A 19,027-nucleotide genomic window follows, 5' to 3' on the forward strand; every position below is an offset into this window, starting at 1 on the left:
TTCCTGAGGCAATCTGCTTCAGAGGCTTGGAGCACAGAGGTTCTAGCATGGAGTCCAGCAGTGGCAGTGGAATCAGGGGGGAAGGAGGGGCTAATACCCCCGCAATAGAAATATTTAGAGGGGCACCTAATGTATTGTGTCTCCCCCCCCGCAAAAAAAGTTTTCTGCCTCCGCAATATCCCACAAAGGTGAGAGCGGGATTTGGCTCGGTTTCTGCCTCTGCACACATGCGCGTGGAGGGAGGGGGTGTGGAGGTGAGCGCAGGCTGTGGGACCCAGATAGGTTCTGGAGCACTTGGCGCTGGCCACCAGGGAGCAGGTAGCAAAATCTATCCTCTCCCTGCCTTCCAGCCACTGCGGGTTCTGGAGGAGACACATGGCCTGGGGGAAGGGCAGGAGCACATGTGCTAGCTGTTGGGCAGAGGTGGGGGACATGGCTCCAGCACCTAGGGGGCAGGGGAGTATCAGTGCACAGGATGCCAGCTACCAGGGGAGGGCACGGAAAGAGAGCACAGGGCTCCAGCTGCAGTAGGAACTGCTGGGATGCCCCTTGCCAGCGTGGAGCTACCCCCAACTGCTTGCTGAGTCTCAGTAGCTCCTCTCACACCCCCTTTGCCCCCCGCCCCATTCACACCAAGGTTCTGTCCCCCCTTGGAGTCCAGAGTGGCTCCATGCAGGGAATGCTACCAGTGGCAAAGGCAAGGCGGGGATGGCACATGAGACTTTCTGCCTAGTAATCAGGGCTCTTCCAGCATTCAGACAAGCCACAGGGAGTGAAAGGAAGGAGGAGTAGCCAGGGCTGATTATGTCGGGTGGGGCGTGGGTTGGTAGAGAAAGATGTTCAGAATTAATCTCTTCAGCTTGCCAACCCATGACTACAAATCTCACAATACTTGCTGTGGGTTTTTCTTAAAGCCCCAGCTCCTAGCGTGACAGAGGCGAGACTTTGGAAGTATGGACATTTCAAAAGACTACTGATGTGCCACCAGGATTAGTCAAACTTTTGTATCTATAAATGTTCTCTGAGCTAGGGATTGTTTTCTAATGCAGGGGCAGGGGTACTCAGCTTCCCACAAAGGACTAAAATTAATGTTTGTGTGGGAGTAATCACTGCAGATCCTGGCACAGGTAAAAAACTCCAGAGAAGTGCCACCCTGTGGAGGAATTGCACAGACTTGACTCAGACCGGGTTCAAGAGGCCCAGGAGACAAAGAAAGAGTTTGGGGTATAAAGAGAAAATCTGGAGTGCCTATGGGTCCCTCATTTTGATCCAAAAACTGACATAAGATTGTAACCCAGAGGACAAAATCCTGCTGCAAGGGTTTGAAGGATTGGGACCTGCAGGGTCTCCCTATGGAAAGTGGGTGACACCTAGTATGCAGGTGTATAGGCTGTTTATTGTTTTATGTTTTCTTTCTAATCCTTTTGTCCTAAAATAAATGTTCTGTGCTCTGTGAAAGCTGGCTGGGCATTGGTAACCCTGTTATTGCCTGGAAGAGACAGCAAACTACAGGTGTTGGACTAAGGTCATACTTGCTGGGATAGTCACAGTAAATGGCAGGGAGGACTGCAAGTCTAAATTCTTGGTCTGTAGGGAGAGGGACAGGAGTTCCATCCAATAGCAAGGTGACAGCTGAAGGCCTGAGACTTAAAGGGGAGCCCCTGAGCAGACCACGGATGGGGAAGATGCGCAGTTAACTCCAGAGGGCGCACATGCGGCCCTGCGAGTAATTTTTGTTTTTACCGCTGCCTTGTGCCAGGCCGCGTTACCATGAGCTTGCCCCTGAACCCCAAGACCTTCCTGAATGGGCTGATGGGGAAGCTGGTGATGGTGAAGCTGAAGTGGGGGATGGAGTACAAGGGCTACCTGGTGTCTGTCGACGGCTACATGAACATGCAGCTTGCAAACACAGAAGAATACATAGATGGTGCATTGTCAGGACACCTTGGTGAAGTTTTGATAAGATGTAACAATGTCCTGTACATCAGAGGAGTAGAAGAAGATGATGATGATGAATAAGTTTGTATATTTCTGGAAAATAAAGATCAGTTTTTCCACACACACACAAAAAAACCCTCCAGAATTGTAACACTGATGTCAGGTGATGTGAGAATCCTGACATAAAAAAAAATCTACCCCTTCTGATTGCAGAAAGAAGCTCAAACATGAACGCAAAGGCTCAAACCAAAAGGGAAATAAAAAGAACCCTCAACTTATCATTGGGCTTAAAAACTACGATTATTTTAAATGATTGGGCTTTGCAACATCCTAAGGTTTGATAATAAAGATGTTATTACACTGAGATTGAAACGCTACCACACCAAAGTATCTGCAAACATTTAAGAAAACTCACTCAGGCTATTAACTGAAAGGATTTAATTTCTGGATTCTTCAAAAAGTTTCTCAAACTTCTTTTCACGACAGTGAAGTCCCCCTAAATTGCACTGTATTACTAACTCCACAGAAGCAGCAAGGTGTAGAGGAAAGAAAATCCAAAAGGACAGCTGACAGTGCACACAACTTCTTGGCAATGAAGAGACAGTTGGCATGCCAGTGGCTTTAAGTACTTAACTAACTAGCAGGCTCTCTCTCTACTACAGATTACAAATCCAAAATACTCTGCCTGCCTGAGACTTTGTTTGCCACATTCTACATCAAATCTACTTTCTATAGATCCACTATGGAAAAAAAATCTGAGAGGAATAAGGTGCATCATTGTAAGAATGTGTGTTCAGACTCAGAATAGCATCTGCATGATCTGCCATATAACTTTAGTAGTCAGAGCAAACTTCTAGGACTAAGACTTTGATGGCACTATCCAAGACCTCCCTCCCTCCCACCTATTCAGTTATGAATGCTTTAATCCAACGTGGTGCTTGAGCTGCTCCAAACTCAAATTCGCCCATGATGGTCTCCATCTCCCATGGATGTCAACATAAACAGAGGATACTAAGCAACTTACAAGATGAGACTGTCAGAGCGTGCACCACAAAATGAGGTATGCTCAACATAGAGGCTCCTATATGGGAAACCTAGAGTACTAGCAAAAACAAAGCCTGCAGTGCCAGGATTGGTGTACATACCAGTGGCTGAAAGTAAGTGAGGACCAGATTCTCACCTGCAACTACCAGTAGGGTCTTGTTCAGTAGGAGAGAGCCACTGGCCTCTGAACCTGAGCAAAGTGGGAACTCCACACCTGGTGCAGCTTTTCAACAGCAAGGTTTGGGCAGGCTATAGAACCACTTCCATTTGGCCCTCAAGACACTTTATGGAGTACTGTGAAGTATGGAGTACTCTGTCATCCTGTAGAACTTCCAACCAGATTCACTGAGGCACCCACATTGGCTCTGAGTGGAGATGAGTCTTGAAAGCTCCCAGCAAAGCCTGTCTGCCTTGTGACTCCCAGCCAGATTCCTGCCACTAAGGAAAATACATGGATAAAACATTGGTTTTTCCTTGGGTGGGAGGATGAGTGTGAAGGCAGCTCCCCCTTCAATGTAAGATGATGCAGCTTGTGCCCTCCTCTGAAAGCTTCCTTACGAGTAAAAACCCTTTGGAAGGAGATGCTTGTTTACAGCTCTTAGTAATGGCTGCCAGCCAGTTTATTGCTAGTCAGACTAGTGCAGCTGTTCTCATTCTGAGGTGGAGGTAAATTGGAGATGTCTAGGAGCAAAAAAAAGTAGAACCAACGCCAAAGTCCTTCACTCTCCATCTGCAGATTGATCACCTTTGTATTTTGAGGGTGAAAGACTGTTTTGAACTTCCAAGAGAAAAGATCAAAATGGACCCTACAATTGACAAGAGACTGGGGCTGATCTCAAACTACTCCGATCTTCTGATCTTGGACGTCTGAAATACAAAGGTGGATCAGTCCACACTAAACAATGCCCCTGACCAAGAGAGGGTGACTTGTTTATTTTAGACTGGAGAGTGCGTGTCTCTAAAGAAATGGGGACACACGTGTGGAGGGAAAGCCCACATGCACCATTTATATACATTCACAATATATTGTGTGTTTTTCCCTTTAAACTCCAACTTCTTCCAGAATAACAATCTTAAAATAAATGCTGTGAAATGAAAGAACTGCCAAAGCAAGTTCATTTGAAAACCTGAGAACCTTGACAGTATCCCTATAGCAAAGCAGAGTCATGTCAGCTCAGCTGGTTACAAAATTTCTGAATGGAATAGAATTCAAACCTCTTGAGGACTGTAACATTTTCATTGCTTTGTTTTAAGTACTAAAGTCTCAAACTAGAAATTTTTTTTGCCACTCAAAACCATCACTTTCCCTGCACATCACCTCAGAACAATTATCATTTGTATTGCCAATAGGTTTGGAAGAGGCATAGGCTGAGATAGGATAAGATTAGGCAAGCTTGTAATACCTCCCCACTCTTCTCTCTGTCCACAGAAAATAACATTACCTGCCTCTATGTCAGTAGCTTGGTGAAGCTCATGTTACACGAGCCAGGCCTGATGGAACTTATATTGTATTTCAGAAACCCATAACCCCACAAAGAAAGCTACATGAGCAAAGTTAGCTTAGATTTATACACCCAAAAAGAGTATCTACCTCATGTTCCAAGATCCTAACATAACTAAAAAATACTCCAGAGCTCAATGCACCGTACTCCTAACTAGCAACCCAGGGACAGTACAAAGCTTAAGCATTCTTCCCAATTCTGTCCCACTTTCAAATCCCTGGGAAAGAAAGATTTGCTTTGCAGCATGCCCTTAAGGCATCATACTTGGGCTAATTTGGACTGGCAGCCGCTTCATAGGTCTTCTCAACAAGACTTCAGTGTGAGCACCCTACTGATTTCAACTGTGGCCGTGTGGAGCTGGGAGGGAGGCAGACTCCCGACACAGGTATGTCCAAGGCTGGGTGACTCTTCCCACTTGCTCACAACCGCAGCTGCGGCCCATTCCCTGACTTCTGAGAGTGGGTTTGGAGGAAATAAGGCTCAGTGACCCTGATCAGCAGTTGTCCACATGGAGAAACTACTCCCACCCCTTTTTTTCCATTCTGGCAAAGGGAATAGAGGACAAAGTCAAAAAGCAACTTGGAGTCTGAGCCCAGGCCCCCTCTGGCATCTTCGCATCTGCCTTTGCTCGGGCCCCTGCAAATCACAAGGCTGGCCTGACTCAAGGGAAAAATAATTAGCTTAGAACCGTGTGTCATTAAGTTACCTCCCTGCAGGATTCAGACATGGGAAATGCTTTTTGATTATAGCCCCTCTGTACGTGCTTAATGGTAAGGAGTGTCTAATTCAGGGAAGATTAGCAGAGGAAGAAGTTTTAATTGCTGACTCTGAGGCCTAGATAAATATCCCAGCAAAGGCTCCGAAACATGTTTAACTTGCCTTGAAAGTGATAATGTCTGCAGCACACAGGGATTCATTGGATCACAAACCACCTGCAGGAGCCAAAATGCATTTAGAAAACGAAGCTGAGAGGCTCCAAGTTCCAGTTCTTGAGATAAAAATATCAAGTTCAAGGGCAGCATTTAGCTACAAGGAAGCTATTAGACTGTGAAGCTCTCGGCACTAATAAATGTAATACCTCTGGGTGCTTTCATCACAGATTGAGCAGCACATGCTTATAAGAAGGTTGTATGGTCTTCAGTTTGATGCAAGCGAAGCACTGATGAGCAATTCCCATACAATGTTACCCTATGGCTTCGGCAGAGGCATGGAAAGTGGGGAGCTTGAGGCTTCCTGTCTGTAGCTAGACTCTTCTGCCATTCAGGCAGGCTACATGGGCCATTAGGAAGGGAAGAGGACTGGGGAGAGGCCAGAGCTCAGGTTATTATGGGGGTATGAGCAAGTAGATAAAGGTGTTTGGGACAAATACCTCTGTGAAGAACACTGAGGACTAGGACCCATGAAATTATTTATCCATAGTGTCCTAAGGCTGTAAAATGTTACACTAAGGAACAAGATTATTCTTGTAGACTTTTTTCTATCACACCAAAAATACCAACCAAACCCTCAATCAGAAAATGTTTATCCTGTGAGCACCTAAAAGGGTTTTTAGGGGGGCAGTCAGCGTGTATGTATTACATGCTCATGTTTCACTTTTGTAGTCTGTTTTCAGACTCTCCCCCTAGGAGCTTAAAACCTAAGACAACACAATTGAGATATAAGATGCAGCAGCAGATCCAGAAGGAAGTTTAATTTAAAAATAAAAACAAAAACTAATAGAGAAACCCCAGCATTTTCTTCAGATGGCTTAGCATTGAGCTTGGCATGTTCACTGTAACAAGTTAACCAAGTGCTCACCTACCACACCTATGTGAGTGAGGGATGGATAGATTAGATAGATGATACTGAGTTGTGGGTCTTGTGGAAGAAGCAAGTTTTGTGAAAGGATTTGAAAGAAGAGAACCTAGCTGCCTGGGATACAGTTATTTCTGATTACTTGCATTAGTTTTCTCTTTTACTAACAGTAAAGCTGATGACAAAAATGGACTTGTAGAGTTAGACAATGATATGGAACCTTGAGACTGGGTGAGTTTTCTTTAGCTGCTTTCCGCCTAGTAATTCATTACTCTTGCTCGCATTATTGGTTGCTGTCATCTCTCTATAAGAGGCAGCAGGCAAGATTCTCTGTTATAATTCTTTTCTGGGAGTCAGGCTCCCAGGGAATTTTTCTTCTTATTGTTCTACTGAAAAGCAAGCAGAAAATCCAAGGAATTTACAGTTGGCAGTTATGCTCTAGATTTTTGATGGATCGGACTGTAATATGTAAAGCAACTGAAACAGACTAGAAATACTTTGAATACAGTAACTTTGTTTCATCTCCTTTGAACTGAGAACTGCAGGGACTACACTAAACAAACTGAAATGTGATCTACTTTTATTGCAGTGTCTGTAAATACTGAATCCTCTGCAGAATGCCGTTTAACTTTTCATACTCGTACTCAGTGACTCTCGTCTAGAACAATAATACACAAGGGGGACTCTGAGGATGTGCCACCTTCTCAGAAATGATTGTCCTGGGAAACAAATAGGAGCTAAGAAATTACTCATCTGCTGGTAAGGAAGAAGGTGCAGCAATGAGATGCAAAATGGCCATTTTAGGGCTTCTGTTGTTTGTGTGCTGTTTCCCTCCCCTTCTCCCCCCCATTTAAAGGGCCAGCAGCCAAAGGAATATGCTGGGAAAGGCTCCTATGAGAGTGTGAATCCACACTGGTGAGTCTGGGGACAGAGGGAAGGTGCAACAAGCCAATCACAGAGAAGGAAATTATCTAGTTTTTGTAAAGTCATCATCATGGTGTATCAGCACCAAGGGAAACTGCTTAAAATAATAAAGAAATAACTATATACAACACCTAGATGAACATGTGACGGCCAAATCATGCCTCTCCAACTTCTTTGCATGTGCAATAAGAGAACAGAAAAAGGCAAACCAGATGCTTCCTGCAGGTAATAATTTCCACCATCACATCCAACACTATAATTTTTCCTTTTGGTCTAGTAACAGAGTATCTCTGTCACAAAGGCATGCTGTGATTTGGGGCACAGGCTCTTACTACACTGATACCAATGGGTCCTCTGCTTGAAATGCAGAGTGTGAAGTCTATTTCATTCAGAAGTGCATTAGTAACACTTAACTGTGAAGCTGACTATGCCCAGAGAGCCCAGAAAGTTGTGAACATGACCACAATTTGTTTCGACACTGTAATTTATGGGCATCAAATACTGAGAAAATATTACGATAATGTAACGGCAGGTAAAAATGATCTCCCCTTTATCACTATTTCCATGACAAAACAGGAAATAACAGGTCAGTGCAAAATGGAAGTAAATTTAGGTCTGAGACAAAGGATGTTCGTTGAGGGATGGTCAATACTCGTAATGGAAGGAAAATAATAAGGTACCTGGAAAACTGAAGGAAGCTAGCTAAAAAGCACACCATGGCAAAGAATGAAAAACCTTGTTAGAATGAAAAAGTGGAGTGACACTCAGTAATCTTTCCCTCAACTAATATAAAGCCCTTTCAAAGAGGATGAATGGGTTACATTGGCTGAGTGGGTTCAGACAATATTACTAGTATATTAAAAACGCAAACTTCTTTGAGTATGATTGGGAAAATAAGCTGTGTGCAAGGAGATTGCAATGATTGCACAGTTCAGTAATTGATACAAAAGATGGAGTGAGAGAGAGTCCTGTGGAGGAAGAACACAGCTTGATTTTCTTAGATGCTGGAGATTGGAGAAGGAAATGCAGTAATTGCATAGTTAGACTAGAACTCCCTTTTTAAAGGTAGGTGTGGAGCCAACTAAGACCTCACAATGACATAGGATCAGAATAAAATCTATAAAAATAAACTAGATAACCTTTTAAAAAGCTGTCCCTCCCCCCAGTTCAGTTTCACAGACCATGTACATTTAGTAAATTAATGGTACTACCTTAAAATGAGAATTTCACAAGTAGGCACCATCACTCACTACTAGCCCCATTTAGTTTTGGGGATTCCATATTAAAAGGATCAATCCTGATCGCCCTGAAGTCAATGGAAGCCATATTGGGCCCTAAATTACAAACTTAGGGGCATATATATGGCCTTCACTCTGCCCATGGAAAGTCCAGTGGTGTCAATAGGAGTTATGCTGATGAGTCAAGATGCTAGTTAAGGTCTTCGATGTGTCGGGAAGCTGCTTATGCGGCCTCAATCAGCTGCGCAAGAGTCAAACTCTTATTTGTCATAATGTTCCTACATTTCCATTACGCACATATGTAAATTTAAGGACCTGATCCTGCAAACATTTTCAGTACATGAGTGGTCCCATAGTGGGACTAGGGCTTATTTCTGTATGAAAGTTATACAAAATTATCACAAAACATTTCAGTTAATGTATATTCACACTGTGTATACAAAGAAGTAAGATGTAGGTTGCAATATGTGCTGCTGGGGTAATGTTTGAGGGGTGTACTAATTTAGGCACTTTTTGGAGGAGTGAGCAAATGACTGAGCACGGTGGGGATTCAGTAAGCAGGATTTAATGAAGAGACATTTAGGTGTATAGGTAGGGCCCTACCAAATTCACGGCCATGAAAAATGCATCATGGACCGTGAAATCTGGTCTCCTCCTGTGAGATCTGGTCTTTTGTGTGCTTTTATCTTATACTATACAGATTTCATGGAGGAGACCAGCATTTCTCAAATTGGGGGTCTTGACCCAAAAGGGAGTTGTAAGGGGCTTGGAAGGTTATTTTAGGGGGGGTCACAGTATTGCCACCCTTAATTTTGTGCTGCCTTCAGAGCTGGGCGGCCAGAGCAGCAGCTGTTGGCTGGGCCCCAGCTCTGAAGGCAGTGCCCTACCAGCAGCAGTGCAGAAGTAAGCAGTACCACACCAGGCCACCCTTACCTTTGCGCTGCTGCCTTCAGAGCTGGGTGGCCAGAGGGTGGCGGCTGATGACTGAGGGGCCAACTCTGCAGGCAGCAACACAGAAGTAAGGGTAGCAGCACCGCAACATCCCTTACTATAACCTTGTGGACAACCCCCCACCCCCAACTCCTTTTTGCGTCAGGACCCCTACAATTACAATACCATAAAACTTTAGATTTAAATAGCTGAAATCAGGAAATTTATGATTTTTTAAATCCTATGACTGTGATATTGACCAAAATGGATGGACTATGAATTTGGTAGGGCCCTAAGTATAGGCCAGGAAAAAGAAACTAATCTTGTCATCGTCCTTTGGCCAGTCCTGGAACCTTAAAGACAAACCTCTAGCATGACCACATGGAAGGTGGCCAACTGTGATGGACACAAGTGAGTGTGCCCATGCACTAACATCACATGGGTGTAGGCACTTCAGGACTGAACAGCTGACAGTTAATAGGAAGCTGGTCATACGAAGAATCTTACAGTTCTGGGTATCTTGTTACAGGTTTAACACCAAGTGGAAAGACAGGGGAATTAGTCGTCAGCTCAATAGGAGAGTTTAGGAAATGGAAGATAAGGCAATTTATAAAAGTGTTCATAGATATTTGGCAAAAGCATATAGGCACTTACCTGGAGCTCCCAAACCATTCCCATGATGTGAATCAATTAGCTGGATTTCCTCCCTGTTGTCATTATTTTCAGATAATTAGCTTCAGCAAGCACAGATGAGCCTGACTCTGAATCAGGCTACGATGAGCAGCAGCTGTCAGATGTATCTGTGGTTCATAGAGCAAATCACTAATCTCTCTGGATGAAAGCACTAAATATACAAGATATTTTATTAAATGGTCATTTTGTTTAGAAAATGTAATGGCTATTTGCTCTACAGCTTTCTAAAGAGTTTTGATAGCTGGGTATAAATAAATGTAATTTAGATGCACTCCCAATTCTATCTCTAACATCTGAGTGTTTGAGCACCAGACAAACCTTAGTAGTGCCTCAGTTAGATCCTAATTTCCAGCAACCATTTCCAGTGCTATTCCCAGAGTCTGCGAGAGGAAAGGAAGAATGGGAATGTTGAGAGAAGTCTTCCCGACCCACACTTTTTAAAAGATCACATAATTAGGTATTTAAGAATAACTGTGTTTGTGGGTGACCGCAAATATGGCACCATAATTTTAGCTCCAATGAAAACAAAGTCATTTTTATCTCTTGAAAAAAGGCAAAGTTATTGGGGAAAGAAACTCAGATACTGAAAACTATTAACAAAGAAGGATCAGAAACACATTAAGCTACAGTATGTTTAAGTACTAATGCCAGTACTGCCTGAGAAATCTGAGCTCCACATGTAGTTAGTTCTGCGACTCCTAGTAGCAAATATCACCAACGACTGGAGATGTAGCACTAGATTGGGCAGGGCTCAGTGAATTCTTTCCCTGATGTCTGGCTGGTAGGTCTCACAGAGATGCTCAGGGTCTAACTGATTGCCTTATTTGAGGTCAGGAAGGAATCCCCCCCCCCGTCAGATTGACAGAGACCCTGGAATTTTTTGGCCTTCCTCTACAGCACAGGGCATGGGTTGCTTTCTAGTTTGAACAGGAGCAAATGTTGGAATCTTTAACTCATGATTTGAGGATGTCGGTAACTCAGCCAGAGGTTAGGGGTCTATTACAGAAGTGGGGCGAGGTTCTGTGGCCTGTGATGTGCAGGCGGTCAGACTAGATGATCATGATGGTCCCTTCTGGGCTTACAGTTTATGGGTCTATAAATTGACACCTTTCCCTGATTATTCTTTTATTTTTTGTAGCTAGAGGCAGTAATCAGAATCTTCTAGTTTAAACTGCATTTCCAATTCTAATTTCTTCTCTATGAATATTACTTTTAGTAGACAAATGCAAGAGCTTCAGTATAAAAATCTTAATTGGCACTGGGACTCTAAAAGAGACGTCTGAGTTGCTATGCCACTTTCTTCTTTTTAAAATATATTGATCCCCTTTCAAACTACAGCACGTAAGTAGACTGTGGCAATGGTAATTGACAGACTTGATTACCATCTTGCTGAGAACATCAGTATTAAGGTGGAAATCTCACTATAAATGTAAACACACACACAACTTGTTCTTAGATATGTTTTAATGTCAGTCAGAATTCACAGTATGAAGAAGATGCAAAGTGTCTTGTAGGCAGTCTTTGAAGTATGAAAAACCTGAAAGATTCCTCCCCTGCAACTATATAACAATAATCTCTGGTGCATTAAAACAAGTGCGTTTTAGAAGGTGGCTCTGAAAGATGTGCTATTTTCAACACAATTCAGCCTGTGTGAAACACAGAAATAACCAATAAACACTTTAAAGTGGCAAATTGCAGTGAAGATTCTTTTGTAACTCACTAAAAAAACTGAAGAATTGAGTTTAAATGACATGATAGCTTTAATAACAAAACTAACCCAAGGAATCTGCTGCTGTTCATCCTGTTCTTGCATAAGTGTACAATTAAGGCCTGATCTAAAGGTCCCTGAAGTCATTAGGAGCCTTCTACAGACATCAACAGGTTTTCAATCTTGCCTTCAGACATGCTATCCAACTAACTTTAATATTTTTATTTCTTTAGATCCAGCCACTATGACAAGTTTTCCTCTTTCACATGGAAAGAGTCGGTCTTTCTTGGTGTGCTGATAGCTGAAAAACTCATTGCAGATTTGCCTTGCAGGCATGTCAACTGATATCTCTACCAATGGAACCAATGAGAAGAGCCCCTTTTTAAACTGAGTTGCAGTGGAATCCTCCAATATTTAAACATTTCCAATGTCATAAGTGGATTAAAAAGAAAAAAGGGGACAAAAGCATGTGAAATGCAGGCAGTCACAAAGCAGTTTCTTGTAAGCTGCAACAGACTTCTAAAGAAGTGACACAAATTCACACTATACTGTCAACAGAAGACTTGCATCAGAACTCAGTATCTAAGGAAACTTCTTGTTTCTCCTACAATTAAATTATCAAAATGCTAATCTGAAAATCCCTTAGTTACCACAATAAAGCAAGGTAATTGGCAAGATTAGTCATTTGTTTTGGTACTAGTTCTATATTTATGGCACAACCCACTATTTTCTGAAGTCCTTGAAATACATTATTCCAGTAAACGTACCATAAATGAGCATCCATGGTTAAGGGCAAATCTTCACACTAGGCCAAAGCAAATTGTTCAGAAACTTCTGACAACTTGGTTCATTATTTGAGCCAGAAAGTTAAGAGCTGTTCCATGACTGCAGTTGAGTGTTGTGAAGCATGACAACAAAATCAGAGCGCCCTTCAACCAAATATCAAATGCCTGAAGTGCTTTATTGCCAATTAAACCCAATAAAAATAGAGCTGAACAAAACATTTAGACAAACTTTTTCAGTGAAAAATGCAGCTTTAGGGTTAGAAAAAAATTTTGTGAATTTATTAATTTCACAGAATGGTCTTGGGTGGAATATCCTAAAAAAAAAAATCTGAAAAAAAAAATCAAAATGTTTGGTTTAGACTTCCAAAATGTTTAGATTTTTTAAATTTGAAAACTATTTTTCATTTTGAAATTTCCTTTAATTATATTTAAAGAATTAACCACTAAAAAGCTCAAACAAAACAATTCACACAAACAGCTGAGTGCAACTACCTTCATGTTCACTATGGAGATGCAGCTGAAAAAAACAAAAAACAACCCAGGGCCAAGCACATCAAATGCTCCTTCCTGAGCAGAGCCCAGACCAATAGGACATCCTGTTAGCATTCTGGCCATTCCTGTTGCACTACTGAGATTGCTCTCCTAAAGCCCTAGACTATTGACTCACCAGACAATTTAGTTTCCTAATTTTACTTGATACTAAACACTCCTTACCTGCATTAGGTGAGGTGAGACCATGTCTTCCCCCTTCCCTGCCCCCCGTGTTTAGCTTTAAATATCTGTAGTAATTTAAAGAACAGTTCAAGTAAGTTCCAGTAGACAAAACCACATGTGTATTTGCAAATAATGCCCATGACTAAGAGAATCTGTTGCAGGAAGAACAAAGTCTGGACAACATGAGGATAATGTCCTTCTTGTTCTATCTTAGGTGTTGTGACCAGATGGAGATGACAAGATTTAAAGGGCCAAATTCTGGTCTGTTACACCAGCTAACAATGGCATAGGGCCCAGCAGAACTTGGTTCAATATATTCTCTGCATTTCTCAAAGTGAAGTAACCTAAAATCAAAAAGGACTTGTTTTCTCAATTGGATGAATAAAAAAAACAACCCCTTTTAACAGAATGTTGAATTAAATATGGTCCGTAAGGCACTGTTTGCAACACTTGTGGAGGAAGATGTGTGAAAATGATGTTACATTATATTAAATACAGGGTAGGGAAATTTTAATTGATTGGGAATTTACACAGGAAATTATCTCCATTTTCTCCCCTCACAGGGCTTCTTCTATCATTCCACTCGACCTCACGTTCTCTCCCAGGACGGATTATGTTAAGACTGGATCCCCAATGCCGTGGTCAGGATTGCAAGTGAAGGAGATGGTAATGGCATAACGAGTGCCCCAGCGAACCTTTTCCACTCGATGAAGGTTCTCCGACCCAGAGGTGAAAAAGGAAACCCGGCCTGTAAGAGACAAAAGTAGAAGATTGGTGAGAGGGCCTATTCCACACCATTGACTAGTGGCTCTCTGTGTGGTGTTGCTATGTCTTGGCCCATCTGCTATTTCTTTAGGCTTAACTGCTCTCTAGCTAACTGAAAACTCAGGACTTTATCACCAGGAAGACAAATGATATTACAACTGTGGGCTACACTGAGACAGCTTACTAAAGCTGATTAAAAGGTGCATCAATCCTTTGTGCTAAAATGATGAAGACACAGGGTTCAGCTGGGCCTTAGAGCTTGATAAAGAGTGGGTAGAGGCCAGGGAAAGTATGAATCCCCTTCTAATTTGCCCTGATAAAGATATAGCACTTGTGTACTGAACTGCCAGGAATGGGATTTGGGTTTGATTTTTCACGCTGGTCTCTAATTCTATGGACCAAAGGAGCAGGGAGTGCTGCAAAGGTAGCAAAAAGTCCTCCAAAGAAGAAAGAACAATTATTTCCCCACTCAACTGAAAACTCTCTAGATAACTTAGGAACAGCATGGACTGACTCACGCCAGAGTCCCATCCACTGACATGTCTCGTGGGTGGGGTAGCCTCAGGACTATGTACAGGTTGCAGAGGACATCACCCTTTTCTCCCCGTAAAAACAGATCCAGAGTTTCATACCTCACTATGAACATGATTTAGTATGGCCCTTACACAAGAGTCCATGGGGAGGAAGGGGGAAAAGCATGAGCAACCCCCTTTGGAAAACTGCTTGGCTTATCAGGGCCAGACAGTATTACAGTGTCTGCATCTTTGGGGCAAATTGGGATTGTTCCACATGGTACCCTCAAGGGGATAGTGTGTGTGTGTCATGGCTCCATCCCTCAAGCACAGGCCAGCAGAATTGACCTGCTACACATGGTGGGGATAAGTAAGCTGCACTCCACAAAATGGGGTAAGTAACTGCCTCCCTGAGGCAGTTTATCTCTCATTACTCCACTAGGGCAGGTGGCTCCATATTTCCCACTATGGGCTGCACCTAATTGCAAGAACCTAGCTCTAATTTGTTGGGTGTTTTTACAAGGACTAAAGTCCCATAACTATAAAAGACAGTGAAAAGCAGAAGTTTTTAGCTTGATTCTTTTTCTCACTGCTCATTATCCAGGTTCTCACATGCTATCACTGGCTTGCAACAGAGGCTCTTAAAAAAGCCAGTAACTTACCAAAATTTCTCACTATCAATCACCACAAATCCATCTCACAAGGTAATTTTCCAACCTGGAAAAAGCCAGAGTGGATTTTATAAGCAGCTGTGAAAGGGCACAGGCCATTGTTCAGGTATTTGCAATCTCTTTGTGCACTGTCAGAACATTCATTTTTCAGATAGATCAGAAAGTTCTATATCACAATGCAGTTCCAATTGCTCTTTCCTTAGAAAGAGAGCAATTCCACAAATGAATGGGTTTGGCAGTTGCTTCATGACTACCAAATGGCTCTAGTCCTGTAATTAAGTGCTTTACCACCTATGACTTTTCCAGTAGGAGCATTCCAGAGGGTTTCAGTGTGTTTTTTGAAGTGCCATAGACTTAGTATGGCCATTCATGCATTCCCAGAATACCAGACATTCTGGTACTTCCAGGAATGGCATGGGCTCACCCCCACTGCTGTGACCTCGCACGTAGGATGCGTATGAGGTCACACTGAATACAGATCACCATTTTGAAGAGTGTGCTGGCCTGCCCACATGACCTCTCACACTGAGGGGCAGAGAGGCACACTTTTCAAAGTGGCATGTCCGTTTTTGTCTCAGTACTGGCTGGAGGACAAACCACACAAAAAGAGGACTGTCCAGTTTAAACCCAGACGAATGACCTGCCTACAGACTTAGAGTGCTATCAAAATAACTAGATAACATTTAAGGCAAAATGCTCAAAATGAAGCATCAAGAAGAAGGGAACACTAACACTTGCACAATCTTTCACTGCTCCAAATTGCCCATGAACAACGTAAGAAATTATTTATTTAATGAGTTAAGTAACTAAAGACACGTCTACACTTACCAATAGATCGACCCTGCTGCAATCGATGCAGCGATTGAATCCACGCTAAAGACACGCTAAATCGATGGGAGAGCACTCTCCCATCGATTTGTGTACTCCACCTTTCCGAGACACATAAGGGAAGTCGACGGGAGATGTAGCCACTGCAATAAGTGGATCTAACTACGTCGACTTCAGTTATGTTATTCACGTAACTGAAGTTGCGTAAGTTAGATCTATTTACCAATGTAGTGCAGACCAGTCCTAACTCAGACTGAAGCAGCATGTTGACAGACTGTAGTATTTTTCTTTGCACGGCTGTCCTATCTGAATCCCATGTTTTCCTACTCAGGCAATTTTTCCACTGATCTCAGTAGTCTGAGATTTGTTATAAATTCATCTTAGGGAATTCCCATACTAAGAATCTGACTCTTGTATGCAATATATTTATCTATGAGATGCCCACCACTAAGCCACTGGAGTCATTTGGCTGCCTTACTGTTTTACTACCGCAGTTTGCACCACACGGAGGTAAATTGCTCCAATTATGCAAACTGTACTCCAGAACTGGGCACAAACAGCTAATTATGGGAGGAGAGAGAAGAAATGCTAACTAAAAAGATCCAAAAGCTTTTTCACTGCTGATGTAGGAAGTGCATTTAGATGCTCTAAGTAGCATTCATTAATCAGAACTCAATAAGACGACAAGTCCTGCAGCCTTGGTTCACAAACTAATCCCTGCTGTTTGCTCTGCTGAGGCTGACAGCAAATCTTGCCCCCTGTGGATTCAGTTACCGTTCAAATTTACATAGGGAACCTGTTCTAAGAGCTAAACAAAAACATTTCAGCAAATAGTAATTTTGCTGAAAAATGCATTTTTTGGCGCACCAAACCTATTTGTGAATTTGGGTCAAATGTGAATAGAGTTAACAAAAAAATGAAAATAAAAATATTGGAAATGTCAAAATGAACAATTTCAACATTGTTTCAAACTGACATTTCTGAAATGTTTCATTTGACCTAAACAACATTTTTTGGTTTTTTGTTTCAGCAAGAAACACCCCCACTTGCCCCAAAAAAATCAGTTTAGGCTTGAAACAAGCAGAATTTGTTTCCAGCTTCGCTGTTTTGGCCACCGAACCGAAATCATTTATTTGGTTACCTCTGTTCCTAAACGCTGAATAGCATCGCAAAATCATATGCTGCATTCTGCCCTGCCTGTGGCTGCATGTCAGTGGTGGGTAAAGCTATATATAGTATATTAATTTACATGCACAGTTTGTAATGACCATTGGTGTCCCGTTCTTCTGAATGAAAGGCACTACACATAATAGCAATGTATTACTATCCTTTGAGCATCAAAATGAACATGCTGGCATCTTCTCAAGGACTTAATTCAAAGCTTGTTTGCCCTGAGTGTATTTATTTATTTATCTAGTTTTCTCTTTATGCTCCATCCATGTACCTGGTTCTCTAAATAAGTCATTTGTGCTCACTAGCTTTGCCATTGTTCATTTAAACTGACTTTCAAGCATTTTTGTTCAAACTCCTATTAAAAAGATAAGGAGCAAATCAAGGTAGTGATGTTTCAATTAATTGTTTAAGCCAGTTAACTAAAGTTGATTCTTTGAACTATCCAGGATGTGATTTTAATTTTCTTCTTTTACAAATTTAACTCTTTAATTCCAGCTTTTCTGTAAAATGACTTTTATCGCTACCGTGCATCAAAACCCTATTAAACACAGAAGGAAGAAGATACTTGTAGGTACTGAGTTGCTGAAGAATTCACAATTCCTGCACCGGGGAAAGGGAGTCTGTCCTTTTGCCTCGCCTGGGAAGCAATTTTGGTACAAATAAATTTCAGACACATCTAGAACAAATGGCTTTTACATTAATAATACTTAGTCCTGCCATGAGTTCAGGGGACTGGACTAGATGACCTCTTGAGGTCCCTTCCAGTTCTATGATTCTATGAACTTTAACTAGGTACAATGTAATTTATCAGGTGCGTTAAGGGGTTTTTAAGGGTGTGGAAGAGGGAGTGGGGATGTTTGAGGGCAGAGAGGCTGCAGATAGTGCAGGAAATGGCAGAAACCCTATGCGGGGGGGGAGGGATAGCTCAGCGGTTTGAGCATTGGCCTGCTAAACCCAGGGTTGTGAGTTCAATCCTTGAGGGGGCCGTTGAGGGATCTGGGGCAAAAATTGGGGATTGGTCCTGCTTTGAGCAGGGGGTTGGACTAGATGACCTCCTGAGGTCCCTTCCAACCCTGATATTCTATGATTCTATGAGGCTGTTGAGGGGGAAGGCAGCAAAGAGCTGGGAAGGACAGCAGAGAGTAAGGGTGTGAAGGAAGAGCAAGTTGTAGAAAGTGTAGAGTGGAAGCAGCTGAAGGGCAGGGATGGAAGCTGCAGGGCGTGTGTGGAATCCCCACGAAGCAGAGTAGCAGAAGGTGCAAGCAAGGGAACTGGCTCTTTGTGCTGTTCTGGCCACAAAAGAGCCATAAGGTTGGTTCTCAGCCAGCTGAGAATCCTTGGGTGACGGACAGCTGGCACAGCCTCCCTCCTTCTGCTCTTGGCAGTAGGGGGCACAGCTGGAACATCTATGCTCCATCCATCCCCAGTTGCCTTAATTCTTCTTAGAGGGCCCAGGAAGCTGCTCTAAATTTTGCCAACAGCTAAGCTGGCCCCAGGCCTGGTGAAACACAAAAGTAATCATAGAAATGTAGGGCTGGAAGGGACCATGAAAAGTCATCAAGTCCAGCCCGCAGTGCTGTTGCAGGGCCAAGTAGACCAGCCCTGACAGGTTTTTGTCCAACCTGTTCTCAAATACCTCTGATGATCGAGATTCCACAGCCTCCCTTGGAAGCCTGTTCCAGAGCCTTAGAGTTAGAAAGTTTTTTTAAATATCTAACTTAAATCTCCCTTGCTGCAGATTAGGCCCATTATTATCCTTTAACCTGTTCTTTCCCTATTTTGGCTTGTATTCCTTCCCCGGTTGTCAA

General features: G+C 42.6%; 2 protein-coding genes across 6 annotated transcripts in view; one reads left to right on the forward strand and one right to left on the reverse strand.

Annotated features, from left to right (window-relative positions):
* The first annotated feature begins 1,707 nt into the window (after positions 1-1,707).
* On the forward strand, positions 1,708-16,629 carry LOC102933466 (small nuclear ribonucleoprotein F). Its single transcript, XM_027834715.3, has 2 exons — positions 1,708-2,019; positions 16,620-16,629. The coding sequence occupies exon 1, from the start codon at positions 1,771-1,773 to the stop codon at positions 2,017-2,019; it is 249 nt and encodes an 82-aa protein (XP_027690516.1). The 5' UTR covers positions 1,708-1,770; the 3' UTR covers positions 16,620-16,629.
* OGFOD3 (2-oxoglutarate and iron dependent oxygenase domain containing 3) overlaps positions 12,158-19,027 on the reverse strand; it is a 91,513-nt gene continuing 84,643 nt past the window's right edge. For 3 of the 5 annotated variants that reach the window (XM_037914221.2, XM_007072586.4, XM_037914218.2), the window contains one exon: positions 12,158-14,018. In XM_037914221.2, the coding sequence (XP_037770149.1) occupies positions 13,882-14,018 (137 nt within the window). In that variant the 3' untranslated portion in view covers positions 12,158-13,881. Of the gene's footprint in view, positions 14,019-15,209; positions 15,265-19,027 lie in introns of all 5 variants that reach the window. The other 2 variants (XR_006285932.1, XM_037914219.2) reach the window with 2 other exon arrangements.

Source organism: Chelonia mydas, chromosome 14 (genome assembly GCF_015237465.2).
Source record: "Chelonia mydas isolate rCheMyd1 chromosome 14, rCheMyd1.pri.v2, whole genome shotgun sequence".
Taxonomy (NCBI): Eukaryota; Metazoa; Chordata; order Testudines; family Cheloniidae; genus Chelonia; species Chelonia mydas.

Excerpts from the sequence above, each read along its gene's own strand:
- LOC102933466 (XM_027834715.3), top strand. The coding sequence starts at position 1,771 with ATGAGCTTGCCCCTGAACCCCAAGACCTTCCTGAATGGGCTGATGGGG.